The sequence below is a fragment of the Lutra lutra genome, chromosome 13 (assembly GCF_902655055.1).
Source record: "Lutra lutra chromosome 13, mLutLut1.2, whole genome shotgun sequence".
NCBI lineage: Eukaryota > Metazoa > Chordata > Mammalia > Carnivora > Mustelidae > Lutra > Lutra lutra.
In genome coordinates this window covers 3358256-3385350 of record NC_062290.1, presented here as the reverse complement: position 1 = coordinate 3385350, position 27095 = coordinate 3358256, and the positions used below count along the sequence as shown (strand labels likewise).

The 27095-nt window shown below is 50.4% G+C and overlaps 1 protein-coding gene across 10 annotated transcripts in view; it reads right to left on the bottom strand.

Annotated features, from left to right (window-relative positions):
* Positions 1 to 2861: 2861 nt before the first annotated feature.
* The window catches only part of CDK20 (cyclin dependent kinase 20), a 36821-nt gene continuing 12587 nt past the window's right edge, over positions 2862 to 27095 (bottom strand). For 3 of the 10 annotated variants that reach the window (XM_047700882.1, XM_047700885.1, XM_047700887.1), the window contains 8 exons: positions 20351 to 20514; positions 19831 to 19949; positions 16613 to 16822; positions 8079 to 8237; positions 7377 to 7587; positions 6205 to 6383; positions 5996 to 6123; positions 2862 to 3361 (listed from right to left, as the gene is read on the bottom strand). In XM_047700882.1, coding sequence (XP_047556838.1) covers positions 3235 to 3361; positions 5996 to 6123; positions 6205 to 6383; positions 7377 to 7587; positions 8079 to 8237; positions 16613 to 16822; positions 19831 to 19949; positions 20351 to 20514 — 1297 coding nt within the window. In that variant the 3' untranslated portion in view covers positions 2862 to 3234. Of the gene's footprint in view, positions 3362 to 5995; positions 6124 to 6204; positions 6384 to 7376; positions 7588 to 8078; positions 8238 to 16612; positions 16823 to 19830; positions 19950 to 20350; positions 20515 to 27095 lie in introns of those variants that run through there. The other 7 variants (XM_047700883.1, XM_047700884.1, XM_047700886.1 and 4 more) reach the window with 7 other exon arrangements.

The window sequence follows — 27095 nt, the reverse complement described above, 5'->3', positions numbered from 1 at the left end:
CATGATCCCAGAGTCCTGGGATCAGTGCCACGTTGGGCTCCCTGCTCAGCAGGGAGCCTGCTTCTCCCTCTCCTCCCTGTTACAGCCCTCTCTCTCTCTCTCTCTCCAATAAATAGATAAAATCTCAAAAAAAAAAGATCAAAAAAATGCTGTTTAGATCCTTTACACACAAAAATAGTTTGCGCATGGTACGAGAAGAAATCTGATTTTACTCCATTTGCATAGCCAGTCCTTCCAAGATCACTTACTGAAGCATCATTTCTGACTTATGTGACTTACACTGTATACCCAACCTCCAAACATACCTGCGCCTCGATCCTCCATTGTCTCTTCACACACGGATGCCACTTGTCTCAGTGACAGAGTTTAATTCTGTCTTCATAATTCACAGAACAGGTCTACCCCTTCCTTTGCCCTTTTCTTCCTGCAAGACTGTCTTGGCTACTCTTGTCCTCTTACAGCTCCATATACATCTGATCATCTTTTTACACTCTATTTTAAAAACAGTAGCAATTATATTGGTATTGCTTCCAATATATGGTCTCTTTAAAGTAGTAATTCTTCTATTCACGAACAAAGGTTATCTCTATTCTTTATTCCTTTAGAAAAGCTGTGTTTTTTCTTTAGAAAAGTTTTTTTTTTCTTTTTAAATCCGAAGATATTACAGTTTTTGGTGTTATTGTGAATGGGATAATTTTCCTATATTTTCTCATTTTTGTTACACTGATTTCAGTATACAAATAACCTATTCACCAATCATGATTTGCTAATTCGAATGATTTTCTTAGGTTTCTAAAGGAGATAGTACTATTTAGAAATTACAGCACACATACCCATTTCTAATTTTTTTTTTTAATTTAAAAAAGTATTTACATTTAATAGTACATCAAGGGCAATACTTAATTATAGTGGTGATCAGTATCATATTTATACTGTTTCTAACATCAGTAAAAATTTTTCTGATTACCTATCATTAGGCATGTTTGCAGTCTTTCACACTCCCTTTATCCAGTTAAGAAAATTATTTTCTAAGATATTTTTCATAATTCCTGCTTAGATTTTTTTTTAACTCATCAGTTATTTAAAAATGAGTTTTAATGGTGTGTATGTGTGTGTGTTTGGTATGACTATTCAAAAAGGAATTTTTGTAGTTAGCAATTAATATTTTGGAATTTGTTAAGACTTAGCTTGTGGCCAGGTATTAGGGAAAGTTCTTGATGTTTTCTGTTTCTGCTTAATAGAGAGTATCTTGGCTGCACCTGGAGTAACAGAGGCTCAGAGGAAGGCTGTGTCCCTCCTGGCAGGAATCAGAGGTGCCACTGAGGCCCTCGTGCTCCCACAGCAGCAGCGGTCCTTGCCATACGAGGGGAAGGAAGCCTCCGAACTTGGATTTACAGGACATGAGAGCATGACACACTTCGGTGTTTCCCCCAGGCTGTGATATCACACCTCAAAGACCTTGCTTTCCTGTGAGGAGCCTGTGGGCCAGACTTCACACACACCGTCTGCAAAAGCTTCCTATGCTCCCATTAGGACTCCCTCCAGAAGCTTCCTACATCACACCCAAAGCAGGAGCCCACAGAGGTGTCCCTGGGCAGGGCCACCAGAGCCGGAAAAACCACCATCCTAATGCTGCAGCCAGCGCGAGCCAGGCTCTGGCCAGTGGCCTTCCGTAAGAACTGACCTCACTGCTTTCCCAGTCGCCACATGTCCACGCCTCTCAGGTGGCCCAGACACTCACCAATCCCTTTGCTGAGCTCCCCTCCTTTGCCAACACTCCAGCCTCTTACCATGTGCCTTCACCAAAAACTCCTGTATCTCAACTTACCTGAACTTTCTTCATCTTCTGAATGAAACAGCTATTTCCTTTCTTGCTGTGTCACGTGTTTATTTTAGCTAATTTCTTGTCTCCTCTCCCTTTCCTCCATGGCTTTATGCAGGATGCACTAGGACCGCTGACTACCAGACAGGACTGTAATAGGATTAACAGAGTTCTGACTTCGAGATGACAAGGACTCTGGACAAGGACACAGACACATAATATCTGTTATGTAAGACACTCACACCAGGGGGAGGCCGGGCAAAAGGTATATCCATATACCTTACGGCACTGCCTTTGCAACTTTTCCGTAAACCTAAAATGATCCGAAAATAAGCCTTATCTTAGATTTTAAAGGTGGGGGGAGGCCACAGATTTTTTTTCCTTTTGAGGAAATGACTGTATCTGGGCTTGTCTGTACAGGGCTCAGGAGCTAAGGGGTTGTGGTACTGCACAGCTGGAGCAACAGGTTGTAGTCGAGAGGTTTTAACCCTCATTGGCTGTCAAGAAGTTTTCCTATTTTTGAAGACTTTTTCACAGTGCAAGTCAACTGGGAGCCACTCCATCGAAGCTGAAGAGGTCCCTCTCTCCCGTCCTGGCCCAGGGGGCGTGGGCATGTGGTGAAGCCAGAAACACACGCATCCTGGTGTTGAGTGTCGGAGCAGCCGGGACGTCTTCGGGCAGCGTCAGTGCCACGCACATAGCGGCAGCAGTGCGGGGGCGCCCGGGGAACGGCGGCAGGCGAGGCCTTGCTTGCCGCCCGCTGCCCTGCTTCCTGTGGGTCCGCGTCTGCTTCTCCCACTGACCAGTGCACAGCTCTATTTCCTGCCAGTAAGCTCCATTCTTGGTGTTAGCCAGCCTTCTCTCCTGTTGCTTGCCATTGGGAACTCAACTGATATGCCCCCCAAAGCAGCCAGGGCTTCCCTGCGGACCACCTCTGGGGGTGCCACTTGCACAGAATACAAAATGGTATCCCTACGGTTCTGCAGTGTGGCGCCACACAACTATTTATTTATGTGTGTCTAAAGCACGTGACAGAATAGAGGAAAAAAACACTACTTTATTACATATATGAACAACTAAACAATGAGGATACAAGCCCAGCACCTTGAATGTGGGCCTCCTTGCATCCATTCCTCTCTCCCACTTACTGGTCTGAATAAGCTTGGGCAGGTGGCAATGCAGCCAGACAACAGGCCAGTAATGGGTGACTCTGTTATTGGTCAGGCTCCCAGCTGGAAAAATAGAAACATCATATATCCTTCATAGGCCTGTTGTGAGGATTAAAAAAAAAAAGTCACATAGCACAGTGCCTGGGCCATAAGAGGCCTATGAGAATCGCTCCTTCCTTTTCCAATGTTGATAAAATAATCAGTTTGTATGCAGACAAGCTTTTCACCAGAGTGAGATTATCTTCAATTGACACAATCATCTGAGCCATGCCGGATGTTGAAGCAGTATGACCTCAGAATGCTTGTCCCGATGTTTCTGGCTTCCACACCTACAATGCTCACACTGTCGCTTTCCACGTGGGTGAATCCACTGCAAAAGGAAGGGACGGGCTGTGTGTTAACTTGCGGAAGTCACATATTTAGGGAGGTAAGTCTTTACACAAAGACAGAACACAACCTCTGGACCTTCTCCATCCTAGCATACCCCATCCGTGTTGAGATCTGCGTTCATTCCTGACAATTAGCAAATGCACTCACATTCTGGAGTGGGAGTATCAGCTTTGAGCCCTCCTGATGGTAGCTGCCCGAATTACGATTTCAGGAAGTCTAGAAACTTCCAATAGAAAACATATACCTCATCCAATCTCAAGAGGGTAGTCATTTCTCCAGAATCGAGAATCAGGCCATCAATTCCCAACCAGTTTCAGTGAAAGACATCAACGTAGGAGCCATCATTTTCCACGATGCTATCTTTGCCTAAAAAGGCAGACAGTGCTGCTCTGAGGCATGACAGCGAGCGAGCAGTGTGGAGACAACCATACCAGCCAAACCACACAAAGGACTTGAGTTTCCTGTAAAAGCTGGTTTTGGCTACAGATTGCTTCTAAAATATTGCCACTTTTTGGGTTTTGTGAACTACCTTTTAGCTTAGAATAAATTCCACACTAAAAACGACAGAAGTAAAGCTGCTAAGAACATTCATGTACAAGTGTTTGTTTGGATGTAACAGATCTCCTGGGTAGATACCTGGGGTATGTGGCTGGGTTGCTGGTAAATGTACATCTATCTAACACACCCATTTTCCCGGTTTTCTTTAGAGAATTATTTATGTATTATGTATTCACAGATGATAACATTTTAGGAAACTGAAAAGCTCTCAGAAAGTACTGTTTATGTCTTGCAGCATTCAAAAAGGTGCTGGGAAAAGCTTACGGGGAACAGCATGAAGCAGGACTGCTGGGCTCGTTGTTGCCAAATGAGGCTCCCAAAAGAAACTGCCACGCAACTACGGATTTCCGTAGCAATCTGTTCTGAATCAGGGAAGGGGCGTAATTAAAAATCATGATCCATTCTAGGGTCCTAAGTAAAACACACTTCTGAAAAGGTATTTCTAGGTGTGCTACTTATTTATCACATCGAGAATGGGGTCAGTTCAGTGAAGGACATTTTCCATTCTATGTCCATGTAATTCAGTGTGTAAAAACGCACGTGTGAAAGATTCTCCCAGTGCTACGTGCTCAGCACAATGGTCCTGTTGTGTAGTGCACACAGCACAGTTAAAAGACATGTAAAAAGGAAGTTTCTAAAAGGGTCACTTGTCTGCTAAGTTGAGAACGGTGTTATTTCAGTGAAAGGATGCTCTAACCACTCAGTAATGATGTAGAGAATTCTTTAAGGACACACATAGAAAAGAGTGGGGCCAGGTATATTTTGAGGCCAGAATGGGAGCACGAGCCCCTCAAGGGCAACCTCCCCACCTGGTCGCTATCCAGAGACCATGAGTACAAGCGTCAGCGCTGTGTCCCTCAGCGGGCAGAGGCTTCCTGCCACCAGAGGAGGAGCCATCACGACGGTCCAAGTGGCTGTGGCGTCTAAGTGGGACCTCTCCCACCAAAGGGGCTTGTCACAAACGCCAACCTCTGGTCACACGCAGACTCAGCATGGTGAGGCCGTGATGCCCCCACCCCTGAAGGGCAAGCGCGTGAAGGGGCAAGTGTACCGGGTCATTAACTAGCAAAAATACAGCAATGTAGGTGTGAACGTCAAAGGAACTGAAGGAGGAATCCTGGGTAAAGAAGTGATGGAAGCCTTCTTAGAACGAGCGCGGCAGGCTGTCCTCTGTGCTTTGCTTAGCAAGTCAGTAGAGCGTTACAGCTTACTGATTATCGGAAGATTTAAGTTCGATCTCTACTTATCAGAAAGTTGAGCTGGTTTACTAAAAGGAATGAAGTTTTTCTATATTAATTAGGAGTTTTAATAATTATCTTCAAATAACAACTGATTGAAAACTCAGAAATGAGGTAGGTTTGCTACAGACATCTGTAGTATTTTTCAGTATTTGGTTTGGGGCTTGGTGTTTTTCATTTTTCATTTGCGACAGTAAAAGGTCTGCCACGAGAAGCTGAGATCACCCCAGACCCCATACCAAGTCAGTGAGGCGGTCGGCCATCTCACTGTGAGCAGCCCAGGGCAGATCTGTCCGCCCTGTTTGTAGAACTCCATCTGGCAAGAAGAAATGAATGATTCCAAAATACTAATGACAGAACTCAAAGCAAAAGCGCACTGTTTGGGACTTTTCCCATCCCAGCCCCACTGACTCCACCACCACCTGCGTTTGGTAAGTGGTTTTGGAATCGTGTGGCTTAGGGCAGGAGGCAAGATCAGGGCTGCAGGTCCAGTCCAGGCCGGCCCAGGTGTCGCTGTGCGTCCCTGCCGGACTGTGGGCAAAACAGCCATATCTCAGCGCCTCTGTTTGATCTGGGAGAGTGGGTGGCACCGCCTGCGGGGTTTTGTACACCAGAGGAGATAACGTAGATGATGGTTGGCATCTTTGTTTTTAAGTGGAGGAGAAAATGGCATCTGAGCAGGGACTTATCTCAGGCCCCCAGATAACGAAAATGGGCCAGGCTGAGACCCAAGTCCCAGCCACACCCTTTCCAGCTGCTGCCGGTGGGCCGGGTGAGGCCACTTCACAGGTGAAGGGAAGGGAACTGGGAGCAGTTACCTGGCCCATCTGTGGGAGCCGCCGAGCAGGTGATAGCAGCTCTTCAGGACAGGAAGCGGATTCTCCTTGCTCCACACGTAGACCCGCAGGGAGAGGTCGAAGGAAGCAGTGAGGACTCGACTCTCGTCCTTGAAATGAGAAGCCAAGTGAGGCCGAGCCATGGGCCCTGGAGTTGGGGCCACAGTGCAGGCAGGCGGACCCGCACTCACCACCCACAGGGCCGAGATGGGCTTCTGGTGGTCCTGGAAGGCTGCCAGCTGCAGGCCCTGGATGGTGAAGAGCACCAGCTCCAAGCCCGACACCAGAAGGATCACCTGAGAGCCGCGGGCCTTCATGAGGTGAGGAGGCGTCATGGTGTCTGGCAGGAGGAAACTTGCAATCTGTTGTACTTTTTGAAATGAAAACACACGGACGGTCATCTCTCAGTAGCAACTGGGGGTGTGGAGTACATGTGCCTCACCTAAGATGCTGTGGGATGCTGACAGGAGCAACACCTTTGTGGCCACACATGCAGTTACTCCCTGAAGCCACCCAGTCATCCACTTTCCAGCATGGAGGACGGTGCCCTACTTGCGGGGACTATAAAGATTCGAGGCAAAATGCATGTGGAAGTGGCAATATCTGACACAAGTACATCCCAGGGGATGCCCCCCTGCCCTTCCCCAGCTACACCAAGGTGATGTGAGAAGAGCCCCGCGAGAACTATGACATTTATAACATCTGCCAAAAACTATTACTGATGATACTGTCCTTTATACTGAATAGCATTTTTTTTTTAATGAATTGGATCATTTCCTTATGGTTTACCAGCAGGGGAAAAAAAATTACCTCTTTTGAAGAATTCATGCTCATATCAAACAAGGGATCAGAGTACACATCCTGTTTCCCTTTTTTCCTCAGCTGCTAGGAAGCTCAGAGTAAAGTTTACGGTCAAAAGATGACATGAAAACAAATTAATGTAATACAAAAGAAAAAATGCTAGGGGCCACAGGGCAGGCCAGTGGCCATGAAGTGGAGTTTGGGAGACAGGGAAGGCAGAAAAAGAGATGACTGAGGTCTTGTTTTCCTGCTGGCTGCGAGCTCCTTGGGGAAGCTACAGTTGTGGCTTTTACTCATCTCTGTGCACACTCAGCACCAAAAGACTGTGTTTACCACAGTTGTGACAAGACAGTGAGGAGAGGCAAGACTGTAAGTGGCCAGTGGTTAGTGTCTGGATCCCAGGGCCACCCAGAGGGCCCGGCACGCGGCAAGCGCGCAACCACTCGGCCAGTACATGCACAAACAAGACATGTGTTGGGCCCCTGTATTCACTGAGAGGGAAGAAAAGTGCCCCAAAGGAAACCACATTGCAAAGGGCATGGTCCCGGCTCAGGACCCTTACCCACAACGTCCACTCCCTCCTGGGACTGTTTGGCCTCCAGTTCATAGGTGGTGATGGCCAGCTGCCCGCTGTCATGGTTTCTGTGCATCACCATCAGCCTGGCCGTCTCGTCAGGGGCCCAGCAGGCTCTGGAAATCCGCCAGATGGGCAGAGTGGTAGAGACGGGAGGCTCCTCTTCCACCAGAGCGAGCAGGGAGCGAGTGCAGAACACCTGAGGAAACACCACCACATGGTCCATGCCACAGAGAAGCACCCAGGAGGGCCGCAGACCCACAACCGGTGACGTCACTGTGTCTTTACAGGGTCACCCATGTCCCTTGTGTGTCTTGCTCTCCAGACTGCTCAGTCAGGCCCCGCTGCAAACAGCCTGCACACCAGTACCGGGTCAGTCACTGTGCCAGGACAACTGAATCAATGGCTCTGTGGTGTTTTTTAAGGGCTCTTGGGAGTTCTGAGCAGTGTACGTTACTGGTGTGCTTTTGTCTCCAATGTCTTGCTCTGGATTTCTGTCCTACCCGCTCGAAGTCTGCTCCTGATGACTCCTCTGTCCCCGGACCATCCTGTCTGCAGGTGCTGCTGGCAGCCTTGGTCCATTACTGGAAGTCGCCTTCCCAGACACAGCCACAAACCTGGGCACAGAACCCACCACCTTATGTGCACAAAGCCAGGACCCTGGAGCAGAGGGTGCAGCTCACCACTGACCTTTGGGCCCAGGTCTGAGTCCTGGGTTGAAGCGAACACCCACTGGCAGTCAGGAGAGCAGAGGAGGCTGGTGGGGCTGCCTGGAAACACCCCAGTCCTGGAGAGCAGCCGCAGGTGGGGCACAGTCAGCGCATACAGCATGCCCTCGGCAGAGGCCACCTGCACAGCAAAGGCTGTGGTCAGCACCCAGCCTCCCCCAAGGGCAGGGGGCCATCGCCTGACAATGCTGGGGTGATGGCACTTGCGTGCGCCAGAAACAAACACACTCCGACAGTACGGAAACCTTCAGAGCAAACCCTCTACTCCCTCCTCCCAGCAGCCGGGGCCCGGCCTCAGGGGCTCCTTCTATCAGCTACGCTGAAGTAGCCACAAACTGCCTTGTCTACAGCTCCTAACGCTCCTTGGAAATATTTCCAAGGAGACATTTCCCACGACTTTTTACTTCCTCTCGCTCTTAGGGAAGTTCAAGTTGTTCACAAGTCTCACTGCCGCAGCAGGAAGTGCTCCCACAAGGACGCTCCGGACCGCAATTCCAGTACTTCCTCCCAGAGACCCCTGGAGCTGGCCGGTCAGGTCAAAGAGGGTCACGCTGAGGACTTAACAGGGAAAAAACAACAAGCTTTTCAAAAAAGCGCCAATCTTACTTGCCAGGTATATAAAATACCCATATCTGACTACTTGTAATGCCAGTCTTTGCAAATGAAAATCCTCATCCTGTCACTTTCTTGATTACGGGTTAGTCATTGCATATTACTGGCCATTTGTGCTGTTTTCTGTGAACTGACTACTCATATATCTTTTTTTTTCAACTAGATTCTATGCTTCATATCATTTGATATCAGTGCTTTTATTAAAGATTTGGGGCCCCTGGGTGGCTCAGTGGGTTAAAGCCTCTGCCTTTAGCTCGGGTCATGATCGCAGGGTCCTGGGATCGAGCCCCACATGGGGGGGGGGGTCTCTGCTCAGCGGGGAGCCTGCTTCCGCCTCTCTCTCTGCCTGCCTCTCTGCCTGCTTGTGATTTCTGTCAAATAGATGAGTAAAATCTTAAAAAAGAAGATGATGATGATTCAGTGTTTTCTCATAATTTTCATGTATTTTTTTTTTTGTTTAAAGAATTTTTTTTAAGGTTTTTCATTTATTCATTTAACAGAGAAGGAGATTACAAAGCAGGGAGAGCAGCAGGCAGAGTGGGAGGGAGAAGCAAGCTCTCTGCCAAACCAGGAGCCAGATGTGGGACTCGATCCCAGGACCCCAGGACCACGACCCGAGCCAAAAGCAGCCGCCCAACAAACTGAGCCACCCAGGTGTCCCAATTTTCATGTATCTTAATGTTAAAATATTCTGTTTCAGATGTTTTGGATTTTTTAGGTAAATCAAACCTATGTAATTTTCCTTGATTCAAAAACCGTTTATATATTCCTGAGAGAATTTTATACTATGTCTTTTGCATTAGTTTTTAATTACTTTAAATATATTTCTACAACAGAGTGATATGGGATTAACCTGTTTCCTTCCTGTCCATATGTTCCATTTCTCAAATAGCTCGTCCTTCACATACTATACTAAAAGGACATGTTTATGGTTTGTTCCCAGGTTTCAGCACCAAAAGAACATGTTTATGGTTTGTTCCCGGGTTCCGGCACCAAAAGAAAAAAAAAATTTTAAATAAAAGGACATCTTTACACCGGCACTTACACAGGGAACACTCTCCGGACTTTCTATTCTATTCAATTTCCATAAAGACACCTGTTCTTACTAGCCAAGAAAAAACAAAAATTTCAAAATGCTCAGAAAATGGCAGGCAACATTCAAACAAAGTCTTTAGGAAAAAGTGAAAGAAAGAGAGAAAGAAAACATTTTAGCTGATAAACCATTCCCCCAAAAAACAACCAACAGGGGCGCCTGGGTGGCTCAGTGGGTTAAGCCGCTGCCTTCGGCTCAGGTCATGATCTCAGGGTCCTGGGATCGAGCCCCACATCGGGCTCTCTGCTCAGCAGGGAGCCTGCTTCCTCCTCTCTCTCTCTCTGCCTGCCTCTCTGCCTACTTGTGATCTCTGTCAAATAAATAAATAAAATATTTTTAAAAATAAATAACTAGGGCGCCTGGGTGGCTCAGTGGGTTAAGCCGCTGCCTTCCACTCAGGTCATGATCTCAGGGTCCTGGGATCGAGTCCCACATCGGGCTCTCTGCTCAGCAGGGAGCCTGCTTCCCTCTCTCTCTCTGCCTGCCTCTCTGTTTACTTGTGATCTCTGTCTGTCAAATAAATAAAATATTTTAAAAATAATAAAAAATAAATAACTAAAATTAGTGAATTCAGCAAGGCTGCTAAACAGAAGGTAAATATACAAAATTCAAAATGTATTCTTACGTATATTTATACAGAAGTAACTTCCATGTGTGCTATGTACAGTAGATATAGCAACTTCCTTATAGAGAACTACACATTTATATATTATTTACATATTCCTATATACGCTACAGACTAGGAATGAAAAATCAGAAATTAAATTTTAAAACAATGACATTTAAAATAATATAATATACAATGAATAATTTTAACAAAATCTATGCAAGCCCTGTTCACTTCAAACTATAAAACTCTGTTGAGAGACCAAAGGAGGGCCCATCTAAATGGTGACATATATGCCATGTTTGTGGCTTAGGAGACTACACAGATGTCAGTTGTCCCCAATCAATCTATAGATTCAAGGTCACCAAAACCCCAGCAGAGAGTTTTAAAGACACTGACAGGCGCGTGGTGAGGAGCACTGGGTGTCACAGGCAGCTAACGAACTGCTGGACACCACATCAGAAACCAGTGACATACTGTATGTGGGCTCACTGACATAATAAAAAAAAATTTTTTTTTAAACTGGGGCGGGGCACCTGGGTGGCTCAGTGGTTAAATCCTCTGCCTTCAGCTCGGGTCGTGATCTCGGGGTTCTGGGATCGAGTCCCGCGTCGGGCTCTCTGCTCGGCAGGGAGCCTGCCTCCTCCTCCTCTCTCTCTCTCTGCCTGCCTCTCTGCCTGCTTGTGATCTGTCAAATGAATTAAAAAAAAAAAAAATCTTAAAAAAAAAAAAAAACTGACAAGCTGACTTGAAAATTTTTACAGAAATCATCTATTTTTGAAATAAGAAAATGCTAGAAGTCTTGACTTACAAGTCTACAGCCAACAAGAGCCTGTGTCTGTCCTTACTGCAGACCTGGACCCACACAATGCTGGTATTCTGACAAAGGTGCTGATGTAGTTCAGTGAAGAAAGGATGGCCTTTCCTACAAATTCTGGAAACCCATTTGTAAATAAAAATGAACCTTGATCCTGACCTTGCACACACGTGTAATTTAACTTTAAATCATCTACATGTACAGTCTCTACATAATCCGTGCGTCAGAGAAGTCACGGGGAGCCGAGGCGCCAGGTTTTCAACAGGGCCCAGCGGAGCTGCTGGCAGCTTGGGCCCTTGTGGCCGCAGGCAAAACTGAGGCTTCCCCGGTGGCGGGTGCTGGGGCGTTCCCAGGCCCACACAACACGGCAGTCAGTGGGGGGTTCACGTGAGTGCCCCCCAGGCCTCCGGTCTCTGACCTGTGTGTCCAGCCTGAGAAAACCCGCTGCCTTCAACGGTTTCAGCGGGTCCACCCAGATCATTTCCCTTCAGCTGCGAAACAAGCTTCTCACAACGCCTGTAGATTTGACCATTTCTTGAAATTCCACAAATTTTGTCCTATATGTGTTTAGGCCAATTTTAGCCTTGCTCTATCTTCCTGGGAGGCTAATCTAATTACTATTACAAAGCTCCTTCTAATATCCAGTGACGAGTTTTATCCTGAAGTCTTGTACTCTAACGCCAACAGCTTATCGGCTGCTTTTCCTTAGCCTCTGCAGTGTGTCCTCTTCCCTCCTTTTCATTCCAAACTTTCCTAAGCGGTTCTGAGTTTTTCTCTTTTTTTTTTTTTTAAGATTTTATTTGTACGTAATCTCTACACCCAATGTGGGGCTCGAACCTACAACCCTGAGATTAAGAGCTGCACTCTACCCGCTGAGCCGGCCTGTGGTTTGCCCACACTACCTGAGCCAGCCGGGGGCCCCAAGTATTCTGTCTCAGGGTCTTACACCAACTTCTTACGCTGCAGTAACAAGTCGGGCGGTTTAAAAACCAGACATTTATTCTCTCACAATTTTAAAGGCTCGAACCAAAATCGGGTGCCAGCAGGGCCCTCTCAATCGGAAGGCACTAGAGTTGTTCTTGACTTGTCTGCCCCCGTGTGCACCTTCTCTGTGCGGCCTTCTCTGCGTATCTGTGTTCTCTCCTCCCCTCACGAGGACACTACTCATCGGACAGAGGACCTAAACCCAGGATGATTTTACCCGAGATCCTTAACTGGATACCATTTCCAAGTAAGGTCACGTTCTGAGGCTCTGGGTAGACGTGAAGGGGATTTCGGATTCCATACCCCACTGGTGCCCGGACAGAGTCCGCCATCTCCAAGCCGAGCCCAATCTTGGTAGGGGCTGATCTTGCTCCATTCCCCTACAGGGCAACCCCAAGAAGACGAGGGCTTCTGGCCAAAGCCTGCCATCTCGGGTCACCTAACACCCCATTAGCATCTGGGCCCTTGTGCTGAGGTTGCTGCTCAGAAGCCCTGAGCCCCCGACTTCCCAGGTAGGCATGAGGCCTCAGGACGGGAAGGAGCGCCTCGAAGCCTCTGCCCCGCCCCTGAAGCCTCCCTGCTGAGAGCAAACTGGCATCTCCAGAGTCCAGGCAGGTGTGGGCCATGCTGGGCTTTCCCTCTGCAGGAGGAAGGAGCTTCCTGTTGTCCCCGGGCCCTTGCCACATGCAAGGACCCTGGAAAAGGGCACCCTCTGAACGAGAAAGGGAGTCCCCACCACACACGACAGAGCCCACTGCCGTGCCCCCTCCGCCAACTGGAATATCACTGAGAAAGGTGGACCCCATGGTCAGCACAGACAGCCGCAGCTCGGGCAGTCACCTTGGCCCTGGCAGCCCCGCTGAGGACCCACCGCGGACGCACACACACGCTCTCCGGCCGTTGCCAGTACTGCCACCCCGTGGCCAGAAACAAAGCTGCTCATCCCCAATTCGCCCTCCTGGTGACGACCTCAGAAGTCTTGCCTCCCAGACACCCCAAGACATCAGCGGCAATCATACATGTCTCTGCACGTCATACACCCCCAAAGCCTCTGGAGACCCAGACATACCTACAGTGACCAGGCACTCACTTTGCTTCTCGAATACACAACACTGAGCTCCCAAACGAGCCACGCAGGAGAACCTCCCCTCGGGCGCCGGCCTTAGCACGCGCCCCCAGAGCACCACGCGAACGGCTGGCTTCGGCAAGTCCGGGTTCAAGGATATAAAACGTGTACATTTCAGCCATCAGCCCCAAGACAGAATTACAGAAAAGTCACCAGAAGGGAAACTGACTGGAGTCTGACTGTCTTTGATGTTTGGTAACAGGTGGCTTTTCGTCCTGCCCATCCCACCCTCTGTTCCACATATGGGCAAGTGGGTAAAAACCACCCGTGGAGAACTCAAACCACAGACGCCGGGCCCACGCAGGAGCCCTGCCTGCATCCCACCCGACCACAGAAGAGCAGGCCGCTCGCTCCCCCTTGCGGCCTCCGGCCACTCAGACCTGCCTCCCGGGAGCCTCTGTCCCCAAAAGCCTGGTTCTGTGACAGACGGCCTCTGCAGACCCCCTGGGAGATCACGGAGCTTCATCACTGTTGAAAATCGAGCCAAACTGGGGTCGCCGTTGGTCCTGCCCCTTCTGCTCTTAGGACACTTCGAGGCCTGATGGTCCTTCACTTCTCCTTTGGGCGGCAGGGAGGCCCCTGCACGCAGCCTTGCCTGGCAGACGTCGCTGCCCACTGGTACATGAAGGCTTCCCGCAATTCGAGGATCCTGGGTCGTTCAGCTCCTCCTAACCTGCTCCTCGCGCAAACGCTAGCGCCGTGCTCCTTCGCCGCCCACAGTAGAGAAGCCAGAGGATGCGGCTCCCGCGGTCGCGCAGCCGGAATGCTGGGGCCTGCTCGGGCCGGTGCCGCTCGTCCCCTCCTGCTCCGGGTCGCACGCGCGCTCTCGCCGGGGCTGTGGCGGCTTCTCTGGCCGTCTGAGATGCCTCCGCTCCCCTCCACTCCTGGGGGCCTGGCACGGGCTTCCTGCGAGCGGTTATTTCTTTCAAGATCCTATTCCGCGATGCCCGAGCTCCACGGCTGCCCGCAGGGGTCGGACCCGCAGGGAGTCCGCGTGCTCCGGCGGCTCCCAGATGGGCTTCCTCGCTCCCCCGGGAACCTCGGAGCCCTGCGACGGCGCCGCCGGCAGACTTCGTTTTTCTCCCACTTGGGGCTTCTTGATTCCACGGATCAACGTCCGCAGTCTGTCTGCGAGAACTCCCTGCCACGACCCCGTCGGATGCTGCCTGTGACCCATTCGCTCCCTCAGCTGCTCCTGACACCACACACTAGAACTTTCCATGGATCCTTCGTGGTCTTGCTACTCAAGCGTCGTGCGCAAACCGGCCGCACCGCTACTCCCAAGACGCTTTTAAACCTCAGACTCCAGGGGGCGCCCGGGTGGCTCAGTTGGTTTAGGGTCTGACTGGGTTTCAGCTCAGGTCATGATCTGAGTCCTGGGATCGAACCCGCATCGGGCTCTCTGCTCAGTGGGGAGCCTACTTCCCCCCCCCCCTGCCTGTTGCTCTTGCCTACTTGTAATCTCTATGAAATAAATAAATAAAATCTTCAAAAAATAAAGATAAACAAAGAACATCCCCAGTGGTTCATATGCCATTAAAGCCTGAGAAGGACTGGTCTACATCTCCTACCCTTTTTCCATTTACCTCACTCAGTATCCGCATTTCATTCCAAGTAACCTCTTAACTTATTCACTGATGCAGAAAACAACATACAGAAAAGCGCACAAAACCAAACACAACGCTCGATGAATCACTACAAAGCAAATATTCTCACTGTCACCCAAGTTAAGAAATGGGACCGTTGCCTGAGGCCCACAAGCTCCCGTCTGCCCCCGATCCCAGTCCATCCTGCTGTGAAACCCAGCCACTGAGTACAAACACCTCCGTACTCAGTGTTTCTATTCTGGAATCTCTACTTGGTTCCTCTCTGAATCTGTGATGTCCGTTTTCCAGGCTTTGAGCTCTGCTGAAACCCACCTCCCCAAACAGCAAGCACAGGGTGCCAGCGGTGAGGACCCCAGCGTCTGTGGCTCACCCGCCACTGGAGCTCGTACACTCTCATCTCTCATGTAACTAGTTAGCGCCAAATGTGTGCTGAAAACCGCATTTCAAAACAGAAATAACAGGCGGCCTCGGGTGACGTCATCCCTCCCCAGGAAGAAGTCTCGCTTACTCCTCCCAAGCAGCCAGGGTGCCGGGCCACAGCCAGGGGGAGCACGGCCCCACCTGCAGGAACCCGATGCTCCACCCTCACGGCCCCTTGCTCCCCGGGTCCCTGGGCCATCAGAGGGCTCCGGCCTCTCAGCTGCCGTAGGGTAACCGTCTCCGGGGCCAGGCCACCCCACTGCCGGCGGCTCCGCTCTGACTGCCACCGGATCTCCTGAACCCCGGTCTAGATGCTCGTTCTGGCTCCTCTGACATCATCCGGCGATGTCCGCATCCCGCCCTGACCGGCTGTCCCGGGAGACAAGTAACCGGGAGCCCCACGGCCCACCACTCCCATAGGGAACCACGGCAGGCTCTTTGTCTACACTACAGACTCTCGGGTGGGTCTGGGGATCCCAGTTACACTTACTCTGAAATCTTCTTCGACAGCTGCAAAACGGTTTATGTGAAATCTCGTTCATCAAATGTTACTTATTTTGTGCTAAGCTTAGTTCTTCCAGTCAGTTCTGCACGCATATGAAGCTGCTCCCGGATATCTGCTCCTCTTGAGCCCTGGGACGGGACGCCAGCCTGCCTGGCCTTCCCAGGGCCTCCTTCCCCAGAGGTGGGGACACCGCCTCCAGCTCAGAGCCACTGCCCGCTTTCCTTGTTTCTCCCGGCCAAACCCTCCCAATGCCCAGGAGTCACTTCTAAATGGACATTCTGGTAACACAGGCTTCTGGCACCCTGGGAAGTGCTCACGTTCATCAAACATGCCTCAGTTTCTCCTGAGTTGGGCCTTAGCTGGGACTTGAAACAAGGGAAGGAAGTTAAGAACGCAGACGAGAGAAGGACTGCAGGGAGAAGAGAGCCTGCCAGCGAGGTCAGGGGACAGGAGGAGAACAGGAGCACGCAGAGCCCACAGGCAGCCCACAGCTGGGTCTCAGCGACGGCTCATGAGAGGCAGAGACAGGGCTGGGGAGACAGGCTGCTGCAGGTGGCTGAGCTGGACAAGAGGACGGGGGACCAAGCAGCAAAACGATGGCCTGTTCTGCCACATCGAGCGCCCAGCTCCAAGAGCCACCCACCACAGTGGTCACGGCCCCAGACTGTCCATGACCCTGGGAGACAGCTAGGACCTGCGGAGGCTCCCAAGAGCCAGAGACTCACCAGCAGGAAGGGGCCCTCTGGACGGTCACAGGCCTGCAAGGCGGACGAGTGCGCAGGCAGGGAGAAGGAGGCCCACTCCCTGCCGTTCTCCGCCTTCCACACCTTGATCAGGCCCAGCTTGTCCACGGTGACAGCAAGCTGCAGCCGAGGGAAGGTCACCAAATTCACCAGAGCGGCAGGCTGCACAGGGCTTGACCAGATCTCTGCGCCCTGGGCAACGACAGCAGGGAAAAAATAATGTATACGGGGGCCATTCATTTCACAAACGCAGGAACCTCGCCTGGGGCACCCGGGGACGCATAGGCGGAGAGCACAGTCCCCACGCTCACAGGAGCCACAGCGCGGCGCAGAGCCCGACACGGACGTGGTGCTTCGGGGCACAGCAGTGGCTGAACTGGGGGTGTATGGAAATCCCCAAGTGCCGAGTGGCACCACCAGGACGGGGGATGGGGGCCGGCCACATGACTGCATCCAGAGGACTTGCACGCGGACCGTCTCCCTCGGGCCTCGGCAGTCCCGCTCTACAGATTAGCTGACTCCTGCTCGTGGGTGACAACGGGTCACACAGCATGTCTGTGTCATCAGCGTAAAATACTCCTCTTCCTGGCCAAGGCCCGAGATGGGTGATTCCATGGTCTTTCCCAGGATTGTAAGAACTGGAATGGGTGGGAAAGAGCCAGTGCCCCGGGCCCAGGGCACCTGAAGGCAGGACACCACGGGACCATCTGCGACGTTCTGTTCCTGGTCTCCCACAGCTGCCCCCTGGGCTTCCATTCCCATTCTGGGTCATTATGATGCTTTTTCTATCACATGTTCATTTTACCATGATCTTTATCTCTTTTCTCCAACTACAATACTAGGGATTCCTCTATGAGTTCCTTTCTCAGCTGATTTCTGTTGCTCGAGCAGTCACGTGACACAGGGGACAGCACGTTCACCAGCGTTAGTGAAAGAGGCATGAGACTCCCTCCCAGTGTTGGGGCGGAGGCGGGGGTCAGGGGTCAGAGCACAGAAACACACTGACCAGCGACTGCCGGGCAACGCGCCCGCCGCAGGGCCCAAGGGGGCTGCCGGCGGCACCAGGACTCTGACGCCAGAAACAGACTAACTCGCACCCTAGAATTCTCGAGGGACAGCGGATGAGCAGCGGCACGGAAAGCCAGACCAGACACCAACATAACCAGTCAAAAGCATGGTCTTGCGCACTATGCTACGTGGAAACTAAGATCATTTTTGAAAAGGAGGATTTACTGGGGCGCCTGAGTGGTGTAGCCGGTTGGGTCTGCCCCTGGTTTCAGTTCCGGTGGGGTCTCATGGGCCGTGGGATCGAGCCCCACGACAGACCCCACGCTCAACGGGGAGTCTGCCTGAGACCCCCTCACTCTGCTCCTCCCACTCGTGTGCGCTCTCTAAAATGAATACGTAAATCTTTAAAAAGAAAGAAATACTAACTGTAGGAAAAGCCGCATGTCAGTTTGCCTCACAGCTCGGTGTGAAAAGCACTTACACGACTATACAACTGCTGACCCTACAGATACTCGTTTGGGGACAGGAAGATGGCTCTGTGGAGACGTGGGAGGAAGAATGGGGCTTGTTCTCTACAGGTTTGCTCGTGAGGAGTACGAGGGTTGTGCGACCAGGCAGGACATACGCAGACGGTGTGGGCTCTCGAAGAGGCTCCTGCAGGCCAGACAGATGACACTGCAGCAGAGTTCAGCCAAACCCAGCCCACTGCTCGTGCTCGTATCTTCGTTAAAAAAGAAAAAGACGACTGTGCACCTCATACGTCAGTGGGCATCGCCAGCTCTGCCAGAACACGGCCATTCTCCTGTTCGCTGTCTGCTCCTGCGTCGTGCCCGCAGAATGGGGGCTGCAGCGGGACCGGGCCCAGGACCAACGTCTGCCGAGCCTGTACCCAGCACTCTCCCCGTTCAGGTGGAGACCTGAGCATCCGGGCAATGCCAGGGCCTCCCGCCTGCCAGGCCTTCTTCTGCCAAGCCCTCCCCGACCCCAGGTGACCAGGTGTCCGCCGCCCAGGCAGGTGCTTCAGAGAGGCCCCAGGAAGGCGGGCAGCCTCCTGCCCCGGCAACCACAGCGCCTTCCCGTGAAGTGACCTCAAACACTGCGTCGGAGAAGGAAAACCAAGCACAAAAAGAGAAAACTATCAGCACCCACTGAGAACTGGGCCATGGAGTACAGAGAAATGACGCAAATAGGATATGATTTTGTATCCTTTAAACAAAAGCAAGCACGGGGCTAAGAGCAGGCTCCTGGGAACGGAAGAAGTTTCTGCAAAGCAGGCAGCCAACACACACTCTCTGTCTCCCAGACTCTGAAGTGACCTGTGGGCGGAGCAGGGACCCCCAAGGCTGGCTCGGGGGTGCAAGGACGCAGCCCCGGCAGCCGGCTTCCCTTGCAACCAACAAGGCAGGCCCAGGTCTCCGTCGGCGTGCTGAGAGCCAGTGTGCCCAAAGGGACCGGGGAAATCTGGGGCACCCCCCTCCCCCCGCTGTCTGGGCACGAACTGGGCACTAGCAGCAGACCTGGCCGACGGCGACACGAGCAGGCCTCCCACTGCACGCAGCAAGGACCCCGCGGTGCCTGGCCGGTCCAGCGCTTTCAAAAACAGGAGGTAAAATCTGTAGCTTTCTGGGAAAAAGTCCTGTACAGGAGGTTGGGTTCTATGCATGCAGAAGCCTTGGATTTACAGGGAACCACATGGTTCAAGACTCGGAAACACTTCCCTCCATCTCAGATGGATCGTCTGTAAAATCGGGATGATAACGCACGCTCTGCTCCGCTGCTCAGAGGATCCGTGAAAAACGGACTGCAAAGCTTTTTCACTACGGTGACAACCAAGTGTGACATGCCAGTCTCAGCACTTAATGATACACAGGGGTAACTATAAGGGGCAACTGTTGGGGCAAAACGGCCAGGCCTGGACACTGGCTCCACTGTGGATATGGCGGGAACGGGTACAGGGGCAGCCACCTCGCCCCTGCCGCTCACACCCTCCTCCCCGAGGCAGGCCACACAGAGTCAAGGGCAGGCCAGGGTCCCTCTGCAATCGGACCAGAGTTCCAAGCGCAGCCAACGCTTCTCATCTGTACCACGGGGATCCCGCCGCCTAGAAGCAGCCCACAGGGGTGACCGGCTAGTGAAGGGGAAGGCCTCACCAAGATCCTGTGAGCTGCGCCCTGCCCCCCGCCCCAGCTCACCTCCTGCACATCCCAGGCACGCACAGTGCTGTCCGAGGACACGGTGCACACCACCGACTTCTCCTGCCCATCAAACCGGCACCCGCTGTTTGAGACGTAGGCCAGCTCGTCTATGCCTCCTAGAGAGAACAGAGACTCGCCCTGAACACACACACGTATGTCTGGGATGCGGCCACGCAGACTGGGGAAGGACAGGCGGGACACTCCGTCCTCCCTCCCTCTCTCACACACAGCGCTCCTTCGGGGACAGCAGTGGCCATAGGCCTTACACCCAGGACCGCCCCTCTCACCAGCCACATGGCCGCAACTCCCTACTCTCCTGCTTTCTGTTTCTCTCTACTCTGCAACAAATGTAACGATCCCTTCTTCACGGGGTGACTCGAGCACCAAGTGACTAAGCCAAATCCAGAACCCAGCAGGGCAAGTGCTCATCAAGCAGCCCCTTCCCTCTCTGGCTGAACACCACATCCCAGGGCACGCGACCCAGGCAGGCGAGCAGCAGGAAAGCTCACAGCCGTACCTTTGTGCCCAGCAATGGCTCTGCAGATGAAGTCCTTCTCCGGCCGCCCACATTCCATGCGGAACTCCAGCTCGGCGCGGCAGAGATAGTACTGTTTCCACGTCTGCGTGCCCAAGGTCATCTGGGAGGCTTTGCATGAGGACCAGCGCCTCAGACACAGCTGCCTGGAAAACAGACCCATGATCCCAGGCAAGACAGGCCAGGTGTTAGAAGAAGGTACCACGATGCCCGCAGGACCAGCTCTGATTCCCGGCTTCACCACCTAGTGGCTCGTACAATGCACTCTGCCCGGGGGCCTCAGCTGCCTCCACCTCGGAACGGGGATGGCGATTAGAGGACACCGAGCACGTGCTCGCCACCGCCCTGCGCAGTGCCTCTCAGGTATTCGGCCAGTTTTCTCAACACCTCCATGAAGTAGGTCCTCTGACAACCCCATGTACGTAACCGGGGCTTCAACCGATCCAAGGCCAAGGGCATGCAGCTTTGGTCATGTAACTATAATTCAAGAGAAGGTGCCTGGGGGTGCTCAGTGGGTTAAGCCCCTGCCTTCATTTTTTTTAAAGATTTTATTTATTTATTTGTCAGAGAGAGTGAGCACAGGCAGACAGAGTAGCAGGCAGAGGGAGAAGCAGGCTCCTTGCTGAGCCGGGAGCCCGATGTGGGACTCGATCCCAGGACGCTGGGATCATGACCTGAGCTAAAGGCAGCCGCTTAACCAACTAAGCCCCCAGACATCACTAAGCCCTTGCCTTTGACTAGGGTCGTGATCTCAGGGTCCTGGGATCGAGCCCCACATCAGGCTCTCTGCTCATCGGGGAGCCTGCTTCTCCCTCTACCTCTGCCTGGCACTCACTCTTCCTGCTTGTGCTCACTCTCTCTCTCGCTGACAAGTAAATAAAATCTTTTAAAAAAAAAAAATATTTCGGCATGCCTGGGTGGCTCAGTGGGTTAAAGCCTCTGCCTTCGGCTCAGGTCATGCTCTCAGGGTCCTGGGATTGAGCCTCGAATTGGGCTCTCTGCTCAGCGGGGAGCCTGCTTCCTCCCTCTCTCTCTTGCCTGCCTCTCTGCCTACTTGTGATCTCTGTCAAAAAAATAAATAAAATCTTTAAAAATAAATAAATAAATAAAAGTATTTCTTGAAGTCTCCAACTCTTACTGCTGAACTGTCCATTTCTCCCCTTCGCTCCAGCAGCCCTCCATGCATGCTACTGGTCTGATCAGGTACGTGTGCAACTGTAATTTGCAGATCTTCTTCGGGGAAGGAGTGACCATTAAAACAGCCTTCTTTGTCTCTACAATGCTTCCGGTCTTACAGTCTGTCTGATATCAGCATGGCTATTCCAACTTTCCTTTGGTTACTGTCTGCATGTACATCTGTTTCCATTCTTTAACTTTCAACATATCTTTGAACCTAAAAAGTTTGTCTCTTGTAGACAGCGTAAAGTCGGAAACTGTTTATCCCCTCTGAAACCTCTGCCTTTTTACTGGAGTAGATACTTCATATGTTTCACATAATTTGTGGCAAGGCATGATTTACATGTCATCTTGCTACTTATTTCTAAGTTTTATGCATTTTCCCCTCTAGTCTTCTGTTTCCACCTTCTTTTGTGTTGAATATTTTCTAGTGCACTATTTTATTTCCCTTGTCATTTCTTCTACCTTATTTTTTGAGTTCTTAAGGTTGTCTTGGAGGGTAATCTAGTTTTGCTTACCATCAACTTAATTTCAACAGTATTCAAAAACCCTACTCCCATGTAGCACCATCTCCTGCCCCCTCCAACTGCGCTGCTATGTCTACAAATTACATTTTATACGTGATATATGCCTCAACAGAGATCCCCACAATTATTGTTTTATACGGCTGTAATTTAAATCACAAAGAAAAACAGACTTAAAAATAAGCACATTTATACTGCCTCTTACAGACACCTACAGACTTACCTCACTAGAGTCTTTTTTCTAATGTGGAGTCAACTTACTGCCTAATGTCCTTTCCTTTCAACCTGAAAGACTCCCTTCAAGATTTCTTGTAGGGCAAGTGTATAGCAACAAATCCTCTCAGCTTTCGCTAATCTTAAACCGTCTTCATTTTCTCCTTTATTTTTCCAGACATTCAACTTTAAGTAACGGTCTTTTCTTTCAACAATTTCAGTGTCATCCCACTACCTTCTGGGTCCCGTGTTTTGTCATGAGACACCAACGGTTAAATCTCACGGGTTGCACGAGTTGCTTCGCACATGAGTTGCTTCGCTCTTGCTGCTTTCAAGATTCTCTATCTTCAGCTTTCGAGTTTGATTACAATGTGTCTTTTTAAATATTTTATTTTTTTAAAGTAATCTCTACCCCCAATGTGGGGCTTCACTGAACTCATGATTCTCAGATCAAGAGCTGTGAGCTCTGGGGCACCTGGGTGGCTCAGTGGGTTAAAGCCTCTGCCTTCGGCTCAGGTCATGATCCCAGGGTCCTGGGATCGAGCCCCGCATCGGGCTCTCTGCTCAGCAGGGAGTGTGCTTCCTCCTCTCTCTCTCTCTGCCTGCCTCTCTGCCTACTTGTGATCTGTCTGTCAAATAAATAAAATCTTTAAAAAAAAAAAAAAAAAAAGAGCTGTGAGCTCTACCCACCGAGCCAGCCGGGTTCCCCTACAACGTGTCCTGACGCGGACGGACTCTGGGAGGCAGCCGTGCTGCCTGCCGCACTAGGACGACACTGGTGACGTGGAACTCTTTGAGTTTATCCCACTTGCAGTTCACTGAGCTTCTGCTCGTGTAAATTAACATCCTTAATCAAATCTGGGAAGTTTCCAGACTTTACTTCTTTAAATATTTTATTCCTTCTCCTTTTTCCCTCTCATTCAGGGCCTCCTATTACGCAATGATGCTGTGCCTGATGGTGTCCCACGGGTCTCGTAGGCAGCTGGTTTTTCTTCCTTCTTCATATTCATTCTATTCTTCACACCAGATAATATCCATCGACTGATCTTTGTTTTTTTTTTAAAGATTTTTAAAAATTTACTTGACAGAGAGATCACAAGCAGGCAGAGAGGCAGGCAGAGACAGAGGGGGAAGCAGGCTCCCCGTGAGCAGAGAGCCGGATTCGGGGCTCGATCCCAGGACCCTGAGATCATGACCCGAGCTGAAGGCAGAGGCTTTAATCCACTGAGCCACCCAGGCACCCCTCGACCAATCTTTAAATTCACTGATTCCATCTTCTGTGGTTAAACCCCAAGTGTGTAGAGTATCACTGTCTGCTCTACAATTTCTACGTAGTTATTTTCAGAATTACTCTTTACAGATATTCTCTATTGGATGAGACTCTGTCCTACTTCCCTTTAGTTCTTTGCACATGGTCGCTTCTAGTTGTTTGAACATAATGGAAATAGCTGATTTAAATTCTTTCTCAAAGTTTCTGTTGTTTGCTTTATTTCCTACGTATAAGCTACACCTTTCTTATTTCTTTGCATGACTCATAACTTCTGTTGAAAACTGAACATTTTAAGTAATGTCAAATTCTAGAAATCTGACCCCCTCCAGGTCTGCTGTTTCAGCTATGTGCTGTTATTGTTTATTTGGTGACATTTATGAACAAATTCTGAAAAGCCTGCGTTTTTTGTCACACATGGCCACTGAAGTCTCTGCTTAAATTAGAGCTCACCAGCGACTGGCCACGGATTTCCAAAATGCCTGCAACTACGAAGTCTGCTGCTCATCCCCCAAGGGCCCCTGTGTGTGTTGGGGTGCGCATTCAGCACTCAGTACAGCAGCCGAGAGCTGTACCCAAGCCTTCACCTCCTACTCGCGTAGAACCTCGGCGTCAGCCAAACAAGTGAGTTTAGAGCCTTCCTAGGTCTCCCCTGAAACTGTGCACACCCCCGTTGCATGTGGCTGGGGTTTTCGATTCCCAGGCAAGTGTCAGAGCTTTTCAAAGCCCAAGCCCCTAAAGACATCACATTCTCAGCTTCTTCTTTTAAGCTTTTTGGTTAGCCTATTTGCTCAACTGCTGTCCATCCTCTCTGACAGTCACAAAGTTAATCAGGTGTCAGTTACTGTTTTGACAAAGGTCCCGAAGGAGAGGCTTTCACACTCCGTGAACTCCAAGTCAGACCAAATAAAAACAGCAGGCCCCTGGGGTCTTCCAAGATATACCAGCAGGTCAAATAACGACAATTCTCTGGTAATGAGAATCCAATCCCATTCTTCCCCCTCCAGTGACTGCCAGGCTCCTGGTTTCGCGGGGATCGTGAACCGATGACATTCAAGACTAAGGCAGAACCGGAGACGTTTATGGGAACAGGGCAAGAAAACTTGCTGTTCTAAGATTCAAATATTTTTTCTTGAATGAACACTTCCTTGACTACTACAAGTCTCTTGTTAATTTCCAGAGTTCTGAAAAAGTCGATTTTGACAATTTGTGTCTTTACTCACTGCTTTCAGGGAGGAGAGAATTTTCAAATCCACCGTGTTCCAGAGCCTGCGTTCTGCGTCTCCACGCGACCGCCGGCCGCTCTAGGATAGCAGCTTTGTCACTAGGCTTTTGAGAGTAAGAACGTTGGCTCACAACACTGTAGAGAACTGTGGACTCTGCGTCGAGTCTGTGGGCACCACAGTGAGGGAGACGTGGCTCTTACCACAGGGCACTCTCGGCCAGTGGTTAGGAGGAGAAGCAAAATGGAAGTTCACGGGAGAAACGTGACATTTCAGAAGGCGCAACCTGTGACACGGGACCTGAGCACAGAGAGTGGACTTCTGGTGAGGAGACGGCCAGGAGGCTGCTCGGGCAGAGGCCTCCGGCGCTGCACAGGGCAGCTCGGCCCCCTCCTGTGCGTCCTGGAACGCCGGGCCTGTACGTAGCGTACAAGGGCTCCCCGGGGGGCTCAGGTCATGACCTCCGAGTCCTGGGATCAAGCCCCGAGTCGGCTCCCTGCTCCACAGGGGGTCTGCTGCTTCTTCTGTCCCTCCCCCTACTTGTTCTCTCAACCTCTCTCTCTCAAATAATAGAATTTTTTTTAAAAAATTCAACTTAAAAAAAGTAGCGTGCTGGCAGCCTATGCGCCCAACGGACCCTGATTATTCTGCTCGGCTGCCACAGGACCAGCCCACGCGGACTGGCTGCCACACCAAGAAGTCGTTAAGTTTTCACATGAAATTCAGGAAAAGGCAAGTGGTCTGGCTATGCTGAACCCGAATTCCCACCTTCCAGAATCTGTCCAGAGCTGCATAAACCTGTACCCTTCAGCTAAAAACGAGCTCTCGGCTTCGCCACCTCTTCTACCTTCTGGATGTTCAGACCAAGTGTCAGTGAGCTCCCATCACTGCTCCTTATATTGTTGGTTTTGAGTTGAAATAAGAAGGGAAATTTCTTGTACCCTATCTTAATCTGAAATGTGTGAAAATGAAAGCTAGACCAAGAAGATAATATGGCTTCAGAAAAAGTCAAGTCACGTTTCTTTGTGGAAGTAAAGTCTATTTTACGTATTTAAGGCCATTACACACCATTACACAAATCTTAAATAGGACCCATGACCAATACTTAGAAGAAATGAAAAGAACAAATGATTTGAAAAAGCAAAGGCAGACTGGGGCGCCTGGGTGGCTCAGTCAGTCAAGCAGCTAACTCTTCATCTCAGCTCAGGTCCTGATCTCACGGTCATGAGTTCAAGCCCCATGCTGTGGAGCCTACTTTAAAAACAAACGGGGGGGGGGGGGGGGGGGGGCGCCTGGGTGGCTCAGTGGGTTAAGCCGCTGCCTTCGGCTAGGGTCATGGTCTCGGTGTCTTGGGATCGAGCCCCACATCGGGCTCTCTGTTCCACAGGGAGCCTGCTTCCCCCTCTCTCTCTGCCTGCTGCTCTGCCTACTTGTGATCTCTCTCTCTCTCTGTGTCAAATAAATAAATAAAATATTTTTTAAAAATAAATAAATAAATAAATAAAAAATAAAATAAAAACAAACAGGGGCGCCTGGGTGGCTCAGTGGGTTAACTGGCTGCCTTCGGCTCAGGTCAGGATCCCGGGGTCCTGGGACTGAGTCCTGCATTGTGCTCCCTGCTCAGCAGGGAGCCTGCTTCTCCCTCGGCCTGCCCCCTCCCTGCTTGAGTGCTCACTATCTGTCTCTCTGACAAATGAATAAAATCTTTAAAACTAACAAACAAAACAGAAAAACCAAAAAAATAAAAAAACAAACAGGATGCCTGGTGGCTCAGTCGGTTCAGCGGCTGCCTCCAGCTCAGGTCATGATCCCAGGGTCCTGGGATCAAGCCCCACATCAGGATCCTTTTGCTCAGCAAGGGAGTCTGCTTCTCCTTCTCTCCCTGCCTGCCGTTCCCCCTGCTTGTACTTTTTCTCTGAGTCAAATAAATAAATAAAATCTTTAAAACAAACGAAGACCATCAAAAAGGTTAAAGTAAAATATGAATAAAGTATGTGATATGTCCCTGAATTTCGATGTTATCAAGTGAAAAAATACTGTGATACCAAAACTTTTCACAGATAGCAATTAGTAATGATCTGTTGTACACAACAGAAATTATGTACCTTAAACAAAAACCAATATTTGCAACTTTACTTCTAACCAAAGTTAATGTTCAGCATGTTGAAGGCAGAATTTAAAAGGTCATGAGGCATTAAAAAAAGGAACTAGCAGCATTCTCCATTAAAATTACAGAGTACGCATTAAAAATATATGACCGGGGCGCCTGGGTGGCTCAGTGGGTTAAGCCTCTGCCTTCGGCTCAGGTCATGATCTCAAGGTCC